Source organism: Dendrobates tinctorius, unplaced genomic scaffold (genome assembly GCF_039654945.1).
Source record: "Dendrobates tinctorius isolate UK_male_01 unplaced genomic scaffold, ASM3965494v1 ptg000095l, whole genome shotgun sequence".
Taxonomy (NCBI): domain Eukaryota; kingdom Metazoa; phylum Chordata; class Amphibia; order Anura; family Dendrobatidae; genus Dendrobates; species Dendrobates tinctorius.
Window position 1 is genome coordinate 797,035 of NW_027361763.1, and position 14,811 is coordinate 811,845.

General features: G+C 41.4%; 1 gene segment (V, D, J or C); it reads right to left on the reverse strand.

Moving 5' to 3' along the window:
• Window positions 1–545: 545 nt before the first annotated feature.
• Window positions 546–1,117, reverse strand: LOC141098829 (immunoglobulin kappa variable 4-1-like). The segment is given in 2 exon segments: window positions 546–923; window positions 1,063–1,117. Coding segments are annotated over 2 exon segments (381 nt in total).
• Between the last annotated feature and the right edge of the window lie 13,694 nt (window positions 1,118–14,811).

The following is a 14,811-nucleotide window of genomic DNA, read 5'->3' on the forward strand; positions in this document are numbered from 1 at the left end:
TAATTGGAGTAACATTTCTGACGGAGGAGCTCGGCACTTGTAAGAGACTCCTAATTCACTAAATTAGGTGGGAGCATGAAAGGTCAGTTCTGTACAGGGCACCATCCAGGCAACGACCGGCCCTCGTCCTGACTCCTCCTGACGACATACAGAATTTGGTGAATACAAAAACAGACATGGTGAACTCAACGTGTTCAATCTATTAATTGTTAAGGAATTTAAACTGCCCCAAAGATGTCAGACACCAGCTTAACCTCCTCCCCCTATACAGAGCACATGCACGCTCAGCTACATCTAATGTGCATGTGTGTGGTGGGATAACGTGTTTATTCCTCAGCTCGCTCTGCTGTCCGGCTACATTCAGAGTTTCTCCTCCGGTGCAGATGTTCCTATAGTCTGTAATCATTATGTCAGCGCTGGTTTATACCTGACTGGTTTATACAATGATCTGTACAGAAAGAATCTATTCCCAGAGGAAGAAGAGAAGACAGAAATCATCACTGAGCGCTCTGCTAATTCTCTGCACCTTCATCTACACAACATTGTAACACAGCGACATCATGGGGGATGAGGAGGAGGTTTTTGTACGGCTCTGTATCACTGTGTGAGAGGAGCGCTATTACTCTGCATACAGTAATAATCTGCTGCATCGTCCTCTGTCGCTCCTCGGATTGTAAGAGTGAGATCAGTTCCAGATCCAGATCCAGTGAATCTGTCTGGGATTCCAGATTGTCTTGTATTTGCTAAATAGATGAGAAGTTTTGGAGGCTGCCCGGATTTCTGTTGGTACCAGTGTAAATAGTCTTTGGAGTTTCTGCTATTGTAGAGACTTTGACTGGATTTACATGAGACGGTGACTGTATCTCCCGGTGACACCGACAGATAATCTGGAGTCTGAGTCATCACAATTTCTCCACAGGAAACTGGGAGCAGAAGAGAAGAGATAATGGTGACAATCATTGATATAATGACGTGTGCTCCTTCTCCTCTTACTACATGTATACAGCCATGTCCTGTACGCTCTCATCTGTCCCACATAGTATAACCCTCACCGGACATTACCTTGTATGTACAGGTACAGCACACAGAGCAGAGATCTCAGGGAAACCATCGTCATTGTTCTGGACACTCACAGACACAGATCATTGGTCTAATGTCTTATTTATATCACAAGAAATCTACAGGGAAATCGTCTGAGATTATGTCACAGGAAACAGGCAAATCACCGTATTACACGAGATTACATCATCTGCTGCTTTCATGGGCTAAGTGGCAAATTTTTAAAGAGGATGACATTACATTCTTCTGTGTAGATATTATAGGAAATAATCAAGGTCACTTAATAGGAAAAATTGTAAGTGTAGAAGTTTCCTGATCTGTGTGTTTTGCTCGGTGTTGGATCAGCACCAGCTCTATGGATAATGCTAAAGGAAGATCAGAATTACCGAAAGTGCAGATTTATTAAAAGTAATCGTGAATTATGACTTTTACAGTGAAAGAGTGATGAAACCCTTTGTGATGACAATCAGCGATGTCCGGGGGGAATTCTCATACATGAATCCTCCTTAATGTCTCTATCACACGGCACAATTGTGCTCAGTATTTGTAGCCAAAACCAGAACTGAGCCCAAACCACAGAAGAGGCGCAGATCTTTTTGGGATCATTTCCTTTTCTTTTTACAAATCCTGACACATAATCCGGAGACTGTGAATGTGACCTTATTCCGGATACACACACACAACGCTGCTGTATTCTTCATGGCGACTTCATTGGCTTTGACAACTTTTTAAGGCCAACATGTCTTTAAAGTTTTGAGAGAAATTTGCCCGTTCTCCAGTCACTGATGTCTGATCTTTGGCTTCTCCTTTGAAGGAAATAAACATCAATGCGCAGTTTGCTCTGGTTATGGCATTTATTTCTCATATTTTTTTCTCATTTTCTCAGACTTATCCCAAGAACTTGAGAAAAACAAAAATAGATCTTTAAAATGTTCCACAATAAAAGGAAAAGACAGCAAAAATGTTTGTAAAAAATGTGTTGAAAACCTTTGAACTTCCCGGCCATTTATACAGTAATTTAAATATAGTCTCCGGCAAATTTATTGAGGAAAATGCACTAAAATCAATTGATGACTTGCGCCACATTTATTATGTTTTTAGACCATTTCTGAAAAGGGGTTTGGCCTCATAGAAAACGGTCGCGGTTTGCCAAAAAGGTGCCGAACTACACAAAGCTCTGAAGAATGTGCCCAGATTTACTGTAAATGTAGACTGGACGGTCCTAAAAAACAACAGATGTGTCAATCGCTCGTAGATCTGGGGCATTTTAAGATATTTGCATTGTCCAAGAATTAGAGAATAGAGACGATTTGGTGTTTTTACATTCAGTTTCATTAACTAAAAGCCTCAATAAAGTCACTTGTGACAAGAAGGCGCACCGACTCTGACCAACAGCGACTTCAGACTTTTTCTCTGTAAAGACTATTGCGCTTTCTTGCTTTATCTTAATGTGAATTTGTATCAAAAATTGTTTGTTTGTCAGAACCATAAAATGCCATAAAAAATCACTCACATTACACTGCGTTCCAAATTATTATGCAAATTGGAGTTAAGTGTCATAAAGATGTAATTTTTTGTATTTCAAATAAACTCATTGATGGTATTGTGTATCAGGGCTCTTTGGATCACTGAAATCAATCTCAAATTCCTGTGATAATTAGTTTACCAGGTGAGCCCAATTAAAGGAAAACTACTTAAGAATGATGCATTATTAAGCAGGGCACAGGTTTCAAGGAATTTAGGAAAGAAAAAGGACCTCTCTGCTGCTGAAAAGCATCAAATAGTGCAATGCCTTGGTCAAGAGATGAAAACATTAGATATTTCCCAAAAATTTAAATGTGACCATCGTACTGTTAAGAGATTTGTGGTTGATTCTGAGCACAGACATGTTTGTGCTGATAAAGGCAGAATGAGGAAGGTTTCTGCCAGGCAAGTTCATCGGATTAAGAGAGCAGCTGCTAAAAAGCCATTACAAACCAGCAAACAGATATTTAAAGCTGCTGGTGCCTCTGGAGTCCCTCGAACCTCATTGTGTAGGATCCTTCAAAGGCTTGCTGTGGTGCATAAACCTACTATTTGGCCACCCCTAAAAAGTGTTCACAAGCAGAAATTGTAGCAGTGGGTCCAGACATACATAAAGACTATTTTTCATACAGTCTTGTTTACTGATGAGTTTCGAGCAACCCTGGATGGTCCAGATGGATTGTTGGTGGATGGCCACTATGTTCCAACAAGGCTGCGACTTCAGCAAGGAGGAGGAGGAGTCATGTTTTGGGCCGGAATCATGGGGAAGCAGCTGGTAGGGCTCTTTAAGGTTCCTGAAGGTGTGAAAATGACCTCTGCAAAGTATATCGAGTTTCTGACTGACAGCTGTCTTCCATGGTATAAAAAGCAGAAATGTGCCTTCAGGAGCAAAATCCTCTTCATGCATGACAATGCACCATCTCATGCTGCAAAGAATACCTCTGAGTCATTGACTGCTATGGACATAAAATGAGATAAACTCATGGTGTGGCCACCATCTTCCCCTGACCTCAACCCTGTAGAAAACCTTTGGAGTATTATCAAGCAAAAGATCTATGAGGGAGGCAGATCACATCAAAACAGCAACTCTGGGAGGCTATTCCGACTTCATGCAAAGAAATCCAAGCAGAAACTCTCCAAAAACTCCCAAGTTCAATGGATGCAAGAATTGTGAAGGTGATGTCACAGAAGGGTTCCTATGATAGCATGTAACTTGGCCTGTTAGGATGTTTTGGAGTTAAATAGCTTTTTTGTTCAGTGAATGTGACCTCCTAATGCTGCAAATTCCACAAATGAACATTTTCAGTTCTTTATAACAGATCAAATGTTTAGAAATTCTACTGTGCCTAATAATTTGGAACAGTGCAATTTGAGTTTTTTTTCATTTTGGAGATTATACTGTTATCATTGGGAGGTTTCTTCAATAAAATTTGATGTATACTCTAACGGGTGATGACTTTTATTAGACTGACTGTCATTTGTACCGACTATTTAGGAAAATCATAGAAAAATATCATTTGCATAATAATTTGGAACACAGTGTAGATCATTATTAATCTAATGTCCTTTGCCTCTATCTCCACTTTCTCTGTATAATTTCTACATCCAGGATTAGAATCTATGAAGCTTTCTATCCCCGATGATGATTTAGTTTTGCACTTAATCCCTTCCCACTGCGGCCAATTTTCACTTTTGCATTTTTGTTTTCCCTCCGCTTCTTTCTAGAACCATAATGCTTGGATTTATCTTTCCTCATAGACATGTTAAGGCTTGTGTTTATGTAACATGTTGTTGATTTGAGTGACACCATTCATTTTACCATACAATGTCCTGGAAAATATAAAAATCTTTCCAAGTGTTGTGAAATTGCAACAAAACAAAAAAGCTAAAAGCCGTTCTGTCATAATTTTTTGTTTTTATGTGGTTCATTGTGTTGTAAAAGGGCCTGGCAGGAAGATTCTCCGGGTCAGTATGATTGTGGTGATAACGAACTTGCCTGATTATTTTTTCATTATTATCTTATTGATGAAAAATGTCTAAAATTTGTAAGACAATATAATGGATTTTTCAAACTATAAGACACACTTCTTTGGGGGGTTGTCTTATAGCCCGAATGTATATTGCTGGGTTGTTTGCAGTGGTGGTGAAACGGGCCAGGTCATTTCTTCAGGAAGCCAGCGGCGGCAGAAGAAGTGCGATTGTGTGGGCCCAGTGTCGACGGTCAGGCAAACCGAATGCACAAGGCTGGGTGTAAGTGGTGAGTCAGAGAAGAGTCCATTTTCTTTTCCGGTGGCAATTATCCTAACGCCGTGGGCCACCGGATTCGAGTCTATTGGATTTTGCTATGGATTTTTCCGTGCAGATTTGTCTAAATTTGCAGGTAAATCCGCATGTTAAAAGACCTGTGGTTTATCTGCGGATTAGCCTGTGGTTTTCCCCTGCGGTTTGACACCTATCATGGAGCAGGTGCCAATCCGCTGGGGAATCAACACAAAGAAGTGACATGCTGCGGATTTAAAACCGCAGCAAATTCGCGGGGAAAATTCCGCACCGTGGGCACTGCATTTTTCATTTTGCATTGACTTAAATGGTACTGTACTTTCTGCTGCGGATCCGCAGGGTCAAATCCGCTACGGATCTGCAGCAGAATCCGCAATGTGTGCACACACCCTTAGACAATAACATCTCTACTTTGAACTTCCATAACTGATAGTTCTCATTCTTCAGCTTAGCCACTGTGAGTTTTAGCTCTGTGCTACTCATTATGTTTAATTTGTCTTACTTGTTTGTAGAGAATTGTACTGAGGAATTCTTCTGCATTCACCAGGGTCTTTGCTGAGAGTTCTGGTGTCCTGGGTGTCTGGGGTCCTTGGTAAGTCTCTGAGATACTCTGGGTCTGGGATTCTCTGTGCCTGGGCACATAACCTGTTGCACAGCTTGTTGTATAGCTCCTTGAATACCCACAGTTGCAGTAGATCACTTCACAGAGAAGATTACGTAGGATAACAAGCTTTTACTTTTCAGAGCATGAGGTAAAGGAAAAATGCACAGTCTTACAATGCTGCATCATCAGGAAGAAGTAGGAAAACAAAACTGAAACCAACAAAAGAGACCTTTTCTCTTTCAATTCATTAAGCAAGGAAACTTTACACAACATTGCCATCTATTGTCAGATCAGCATAAAGTCCTCCTTTACACAAATGAAGAAGTAGTCCACAAATGTTGCATATACCAACACAATATATGTCTGGGCGCTGTCACTTTAAATGATAGTTACACTATGTGGGCTGTTATCCTATACTGAACTATTCCAGCACATTATACTCCATTGTACAGATGCTGTGGCCATTTTGAAAAAGCTCAAAGTATAAGACCAGCACCATCTTTTTGAAGATTTTTGCCATCTTTCCACATAGCATAGGAGTCGTGGCCATTTTGAAGTAGTCCAAAGTATAAGACCAGCACCATTTTCTTAAAGATTTTGTTTGTATGACATTTACTGTGTGTGCGTCGCTGTCATCTTTTTAATGCCCATAGTATGGAGAGAACACCTTTTTCTTGGAGACCATTATGACTTTATCTTTCCCATATACTGATGATGTGATCAAATGGCGACGTGCGCTGTATTGGCTGCATACAATAGACCATGCTGATAGGTTAGTAAACATATATATGACATGGATGTGGACCTCTGACCCTGCACTGATAAATTCACATTGGCTCAGCATTATAGACGCTCCAATGATGATGTCGGCTTGATGTCAGATGGGAAGGTTAGAAATAGCTTGTTTGGCCATTTTGTTTTGCATTTGCTTTGATCTCCTGATGAAGCCTGTGAGGGTGAAACATGGTGAAGAGACTCTCTATTTTAATAGCTGCTTGTTCTTTGGTCATTAGACGGTACATAATAGGATGCAATCCCTGATGGCAGATAATGGACGGCCGTCAGCTATGTGGTTACTGATATGGAGATCTATCCACATGTAGATTACACTTGTATGACACAACCAGAGCAGCAATCTCACCGCGGGGGACATTATACAGTGATAGGACCAATAAGAAGCAGAGGGTAATTGTAATCTGCACCTAACACGTGAATCCACCAGTAACAACTAAACAACAATTTTTATAGTTGTTTGGTAAAAATGGGATTTCCGGCCTTTGGCTTTTGGATGCAAAGTATCAGTCTATCCCTACTGATACCATTGAGTAATTGTGGTGTCACCTATAACATTAAGGCTGCAGTCACAGTGTTCTGCCCATTCTGGGCAGCTAGATATTTTTAGTGCTGTTACAGCTATGCCATTAGGTGTCATAAGTTGCCCTTCTCTTTTATTCATGTGTTTGGAATTTTCTGTTCCCCAAATGGTTAATTGTTCTGAACCGCCCCTTCTTTCTACCCTGGTCAACAACATGTAACTATTCTCCAGGTCTCCTGAGTAGCTCACACCTGCTCAGCTCAGCTCTTTGCAAGGCATTGCTTATTACAAGCGGATGTCGGTAGGGATAATGCAATTATTAGTTATGCATCTCTGTTAGCAGCCATAATGCAGCCCCCCATGATGTTTGCATTGCATGCTCAGCTCCTGTGATGTTATTTCACTGCATGTTTGTTATAAGCATTCTCTAATTATGCATCCTCCGTTCAGTGAGTGTAAAGCTGACAGCCATTTGTATGTTAGTTATTTTTCTCCTGCTGCTGTGTATGTTATATTGCTCAGCTCTTATATAATGCATAACAGCATCCTGTATCATTGCTACTGTTGTGATAATACCCTGCATTGCTATTACCTGCCAGTATTCATATATTGTATACTGTCTTTCAGTACTGGCATGCTGTATTATCTGTCTCTTGTAGTTTTTACCTGAATCGTCCACATTTTGTACAACAATCTACTGAATCATTCATAATTGTGTTCTACTATACCATCTGTTATCATCTCCCATCGTTGTCCATATCATCCTAATAAATAATAGACTTAAGCACCCATGCAGTCTTGTTTCTGGGAGTGGATGAAAGGTTAAGCTGTATGCTAGAATCCACACAGCATCATACATGGAGGAAGACAGAACACACAGCCTTGTGAAATGTCCGAGTGACATCTGATTGTTTCCCCTGATGACACAAGGACACAGAGAGACTAATGGATCTGTTCACACATCTGTGATGTCCATGAGCCTCAGATCTGGTCCTGATCTTAGAGTCGGTCATACAAGTCAGTGGGGATCTGTGAGATGCGGATACAAATCGGAGGCTTTACTTTTATTTCCGCATCTCACAGATCTGTTCCTAGTGATTGATGTGAACATGTGACCTCCTGGGGACTTGTTATAGGCTTGTGAATACGCACATTTCTCCAATGAGAAAATATTGAAAGTAACGAGATAACACCTGAGGAAACATCGGCCGTTTCTCCCTCAGATGGACGTTTGGATGTAGCTTAGGGGATCGTTCAGACGTCAGCTTCTCACACACGCGTTTTCTCCTTGTTTTCTCATTTAGCCATGGATCAAACTCACCAATGCAAGTCTATAGGGTCCTTGATAAAATCAGGCAGCACTCGGATGCCATCCATGTATTGTCTATTTTTCATTGACAGTTTGATAGGAGAAGCTCATGAGACTTCCATCTTTTCTTCTTCCAAGAAAAACTGATGACAATCGGTACGTTCTTTGTATATGAGAAACATTACTGATGTCTGAATGATCCCTAATACTAATGAGCCATCTCCCCTTGGACGGTCGGTGTGTGAGAGGTCGTTCATTAGTATGTTGTGCTCCTATGCTGCCTCCATCTTATATCACTGAGGACTGCGGCATCCTTCCAAACATTAGTAACATCACCGGGTATTGGGACATAGGGATGATTTATTTCTATGTGATATTCTTTATGAGGGGAGGAGAAAATATGAGTCCTCTTCATTTGTCCCCCTTATTAGTCTTCTTATTTGTCCCCCTTATTAGTCTTTCTTATTTGTCCCCCTTATTAGTCTTCTTATTTGTCCCCCTTATTAGTCTTCTCATTTGTCCCCCTTATTAGTCTTTCTTATTTGTCCCCCTTATTAGTCTTTCTTATTTGTCCTCCTTTCTTTTTCTCCTTTCTTGTCTGCTTTATTTGTCCTCCTTCCTTTTGGGCTTCCCTTTAATGACCGTCCCTAACAGTTATAAATGATGTGATCACTTTTCTCTGTGGTCGTTATGATTATGACAATACTAAATTTTCCATTTTTATAAAATGTGTTTTTGTGTCGCTGCTTTCAATCACCCGGAACATTTTTCTCCCTCAGACCCCAGAGCTGTATGCTCCTCGCTGTTGGGAAGACTTGCAGTTTTATTAGCGCTATGTTGGGAGACATGAATAAGCAGTGACTGTGAAGGGAGAAGCGCACAATAGGGCAGAACCCTAATATAGGAGACAGTAGACACAATAGGTTAGCTCACCTTGGGAGGTTCTGTGAAGACGCGACCACTAAAGGCTCAGATAGCCGGCTCCTGTGTCCAGAGGGAAAACTAGCAAAACAAGATAAAAACATGTTTAAAAATTGTCTGCGCTGTTGGAAAGAAGTCTCCTATTGCGATATTCATTAAATGGTTCTTTATTGTCCACTACGCATTTCAATGTCGCGCTGGCATCTTTATCAAGTAAGAACATTGTCCTGTTTGGTAATGTCGGGATACATGCAATGTTCCAATCGCTTTTTGATTTTGATTTTTCCAGGGCGAATAAATAAAACATTAATTCTAACATTGTTATTAGAGAGTTTTCTACATTCTTCATTTTGTGTGATAAATAATGTTGTCTTCTGTATGATTCTTTATTTTGGTTATTTTATGCTTTGCTAAATATATTTCTAAGGAAAATATTTAGATTTTGTTTTTAATTTCTATCCTTGTAAGGACTTGAACGTATTTCTGTATTGGAGTGTTACATCTTATATAGTGCTGACATATACCGCAGCGCGGTACAGAGATATTCCCCAGTCCCCGTCCTCTATGGGGCTCACAATTTTCTCATTATTCCTTCTCTATGTGTCGTCTATACACAGGGTTTATGTGGAGCTCAGCGCTGTGTCACTTCTCTATAAATCCCATTTTCAGGGCTCATCCTGTCTGGTCGTCAGATATTTCTCATTCTCTGCAGTTTTATTCTGTAAATCGAATGTCAGTTGTTGGAAATCAGTGATTAATATACAGTAATGCTGCAAAGACCGAGATAAAGGAGGGGGAATCGGATTCTCGCCATCCTGGAGCGCCTCCTGGTGGTCACTAAACTCCTCGCGCGGTAAATGTTTCCTCTATGGAAGCAGCAATCTTATACAATATTAGGATTTTTGCACTTCTTATAAATTTATTTTATTTTTCTCTATTCTGTTTTATTATGATACTGTTTGTTAACAAAGGAAGCAAAAGTGCTGAAACATCACCATAAGTTTGTGCATGCAGCGCCCATGCATTGTAGATTGTAAGTTCTCACGAGCAGGGTCATCTTATTTCGTCTTATTTTGCTTTAATGATTGTATTGTTAATGGTGTTACTTATGACCTGTGTTTTGAAACTGTTAAACTGTAAAGCGCTGCGGAATATGTTGGCGCTATATAAAGATTATTATTATTATTGCTATGCAGAATAATGTGGCTCCATATTATCAGAACACAAATCATCCTGTACAATTTAATCCTGTGATCAGGTATTACTCTGTTATTATCCTACAGATAATAAATGGTGGGAGAGGGAAGAACACAGGACAGTCAGAACATGCACATAGGGTGTAATAATGGACTGTAACCAGGGAAACATATAGATCTGCAGAGGATCTGTAACCATGGAAACACACCGGGGAAATTGATGCCACTTTAGTGGTGTGTGACAATAATTTTTTAAAATGTGAAGACTCCAAGTTGGGTCTCCATCTGGCGGGTTGCCTGTAGTGGAAGGGGCCTGTTACTGATTAATGTTTAAGCTAGAAATACTGGGCCAGGTCCTGTCCCATCCATCCATGCTGCACAATTATACTATTTGTACTCTAGGTCAACTGATGCCACTTTTCCTGGTGTCCGTCCCTAATTTAAGCTTCTTTGGCAGCTTTTGGCCCACCCTGAAGGTGTTGTCTAGGTGTTTTATTTTGGGAGGGGGGCAATATCCATGGCCCCTTCCCAGGCAATTAATATCAACTGGCAGCTGTCTGCCCAACCTTTTCTGGTTATTAATTTATGGGTGCCTTACATCATTATTTTGTGGGCTCCCCCATTTTAATGACCAGCAAAGGCTAAGTATACAGCTGTGAGCTTATATTAATAGCCTGGGAAGCTCCATGGGTATTTTCCCCTTCTTTGGCTGTAAACATCTTCCTCCAGCTGTCCACTTTCCCTCTGCTGATTACTAAAATTTATTTAGATCACACAAATTTTTAAGACATTAATTTATTCATTGCTAAAATACATCTACAGTAAGCTACAAACAGAAAGCACTGATTATGTCACTCACATATTTTTATCTATCTATCTATCTATCTATCTATCTATCTATCTACAGTATTATTGATCAATCTACCTATATGTGGTGCCCCTGAGGGTTCAGTCACCACAGAGGTACTGCACCTCCTCCTGAGGTGTAGTATCCCACTCCCCAGTAAGATGGTAACACTTCACCAGACTCCAGCACCTACTGTACATCCAGCACAGACACATTAGAACAGCAGAGCACCCTTTATGACAGCTGCTTTGGTTCGTGAAGGGTGCTAGGTGGTGGGTGGAGTTGAGATTACACTAGAGGGGAAAGCTGACAGGAAGTTAAGTCAGTTCCCCACAGGGGGAAGCAGAGAGAGGACCTCTCTGCAGCCAGAATCCCCATAGAAGGGGAGACTAGAGCTAGAGCACAGTCCTTCTCTAAGTTTAATGCGCCAAGGCTGGGCGCCGGTATCTGAGTCTGTGTGTGATACTAATGATCCTACAGCAGAAACCGGAGGAATAGAAGTTGTGACCACTCTATTCCCACCTAAGACTCGAAGACACAGCAGCAACATGTGTGAGCCGGGACATGATGGTATGGAGTCCCCGAAGCAGGCTACAGCTGCCCGTCATACGAGTGGAGTTATAAGTAACAACAAGAAAGAGGAACTTGAGTGTAATTCATAAACACAAGTACTTCAGATTACCGCTAGAAAGGAGACATTCAGAAAAGGCTCATTTGGAAAGGAGTGCTGGAAGGGTGTATTCCATCTGCCTGGGAGTTGGCAGAGCCCCTGACCTGGAGGACACAGTACTGAAGCGGGCACCTGTCTGTGCCAGAAACATGAGTAAAGTATCAGAACTGCATTCAGCTGTGTCTTTGCCTTCTTCCTGCGCCAACTTACTTAGCACTGCTACATCTGTGTGCCCAACACTACGCCATCTACCTCAACATCCACTACCGCTGCCCTGGGACTAAAGCTCTGCCTGTGGAGAGCTACTACATCTTTGCTGCGCCACACCATCTGTCCCAGAGGATCTGCACTGCAGCGCTGGTCCCCCTTCTGACCAGATACCACAGGTGGCATCACAAACTACCTGCTCATAAGCTTTATTCAATTCCACCTATTTTGCATGGACGCCCAGGGCCACGGACTGGGTCACTGCCACCGCGACACTTTCCCTTTAAGACACCAGCCTGGTACCGAGTGAAATTCCCACACTTGCCCTGGGGGTGATCCATATACATTATCAAATGAAGCTTCTTGGTGAGTTTTTGATGTGGTAGATCAGTGTTCCCCAACTCCAGTTCTCAAGAGCCACTAATTGCAGTATCTACACAGGCAATAATTCCATCACCTAGGCAATACTAAAGAAATTCTGAAAACATGACCTTTTGGTGGCTCTTGAGGACTGAAGTTGGGGAACACTGCTGTAGATTATCTGCACCAAATACTCATTGCAGGAACTTAGCCTTAGGCCACATTCACATCCAAGTGTTGTCCCATTTATTTTTCCCCATGGCCAGCACTTATGCAAATTGTCTCTTCAGAGAGGAAAAGGACTAGACCTGTAGTGCCACCTAATGGAGGCAGAGATCCTAAAAGTCAATATAGAATAATAAGACTATGACATATGATCGTTGCTTCCAGTAAGTGGTGCTAGAGTTCTAGTCCTCTTCAAAAAGACAATTTGTATATTTAATTTCTCAGAGGAGTATGCATGGCTTATAAGTCTCCTCACTCTGATATGCCAGTCTTGGCTTGTCACTCTTCAATAAGGAGAAATGTTACCCCTGAGATCCCTGTCCCATATACTAGAATGGATTTATTCACACAGTTTTTTTGTCAGGTACAGTTGTCTCTTGTGCATGCTGATAAAGTATACAAACGAAAAAAAAAAAACAGATTCTAACTCATACGGTTTTGGCATAAAAAATACAGTAAAACAGTGGGTACGGAAAGGATTCAGACCTCTTTAAATTTTTCATTCTTTATATAATTGCAGCCATTTGGTAAATTAAAAAAGTTCATTTTTTTCTCATTAGTGTACACTCTGCACCCCAACTTGACTGAAAAAAAACAGAAATGTAGACATTTTTGCAAATTTATTAAAAAAGAAAAACTGAAATATCACATGGTCATAAGTATTCAAACCCTTTGCTCAGTATTGAGTTGAAGAACCCTTTTGAGCTGGTACAGCCATGAGTCTTCTTGGGTATGATGTAACAAGTTTTTCACATCTGGATTTGGGATCCTCTGCCATTCTTCCTTGCAGATCATCTCCAGCTCTGTCAGGTTGGATGGTGAACGTTGGCGGACAGCCATTTTCAGGTCTCTCCAGAGATGCTCAATTGGGTTTAGGTCAGGGCTCTCTCTGGGCAAGTAAAGAATGGTCACAGAGTTGTTTTGAAGCCACTCCTTTGTAATTTTAGCTGTGTGGTTTAGGTCTTTGACTAGTTGAAAGTTGAAGCTTCCGCCATGTCTGAGGTCTAGAGTAGAGATGAGCGACTTTGCCTTTTTTCGGGCCGAGTCGGGTTTCACGAAACCCGACTTTCGCAAAAGTCGTGTCGAACGAAATCGGCCGATTATCGTGAAAAGTCGAAGGCTGACTGAAACACGAAACCCAATGTAAGTCAATGGGGAAGAAAAGTCGGCAGTGAGTGGAGGACAGGAAACACACCTAGAGTGCCCATTTTAATGCCAAAAACATCAATTCTTATTCCTTAAGCTTGTCAACCTTAATTTACTTTATAATAATAGTTAGGCATTGAAAACTGGGGGTTATTTGGCTAAAGTTGTGGGGGGGTAGTGCTGACTCCAGATTTTCGTGGGCCCAGGGCCAAAGAGTGTCACTGGGCTCCTTTAACACATGACACAATTCATGATCCTTTGATACGGCAGAGAAATAGCGGTACAGTACAATGAAAAATACTTCACTTCTTACATCTCATGACTGATATCCATTTTAAATTCTCCAGTAGCTCCAAAAACAGACAGTATATTCCTCCATACAGTATTATGGCCACCGCATAGAGCGCCATACAGAGTAATGATTCCCATATATTCCTCCATACAGAATCATTGGTCCCATATAATGTTCGATACAGTATATGATGAGCTCCACATAATGCTACAGTATATGTTGTTCACCATGGATGAAGCTCCAGTGTCTTATGAGCCCAAATAATGCTCCATATATAATGGGCCCCATTTCTAATGCTCCAGTGTATAATGGGCCCTGTAAATGCTGCTCCAGTGACTGATGTTTACCTTTGGAATGCTCCAGTGTATGGTGGTCCCCAGATATCATTCTCCAGAGTATCGTGCTCCCCAAAAATTGCTCCCATCCTTTAAAACAATTAACTAAGTCTCCTCGCTAGGAAATCCCTGTACTCTGGAATCCTTGTCGTCCCCATCTTCCATCTCTCTGCACTTGGACTGTTTTAGTCAGAGGGCGCACAGACGTGATGTCATCACGCTCTTTGACCAGAACGTCACTGTCAGGAAAAGTGTTTGGTTTCCAGGATGGTTGCAAAGCTGAACCTTAAAGGAATGTCCAGAAGGGCACCACCAGGATTGAAGCTTGCGGCTTAATTGGACTCAACACGGGCAACCTCAACCATGCCATCCACAAAAAAGCTTCACAGATTGCAAGCTTAATTCTGTTAATGAACGAGACTCAGGCATGCCCCCGCGGTCCGCGTCCAGCTTACTAGAGGGACACGCGAGGCTATGGCTACAATGAAAGGACCAGCGTGTATCGCTTACAGGTGCAGGTA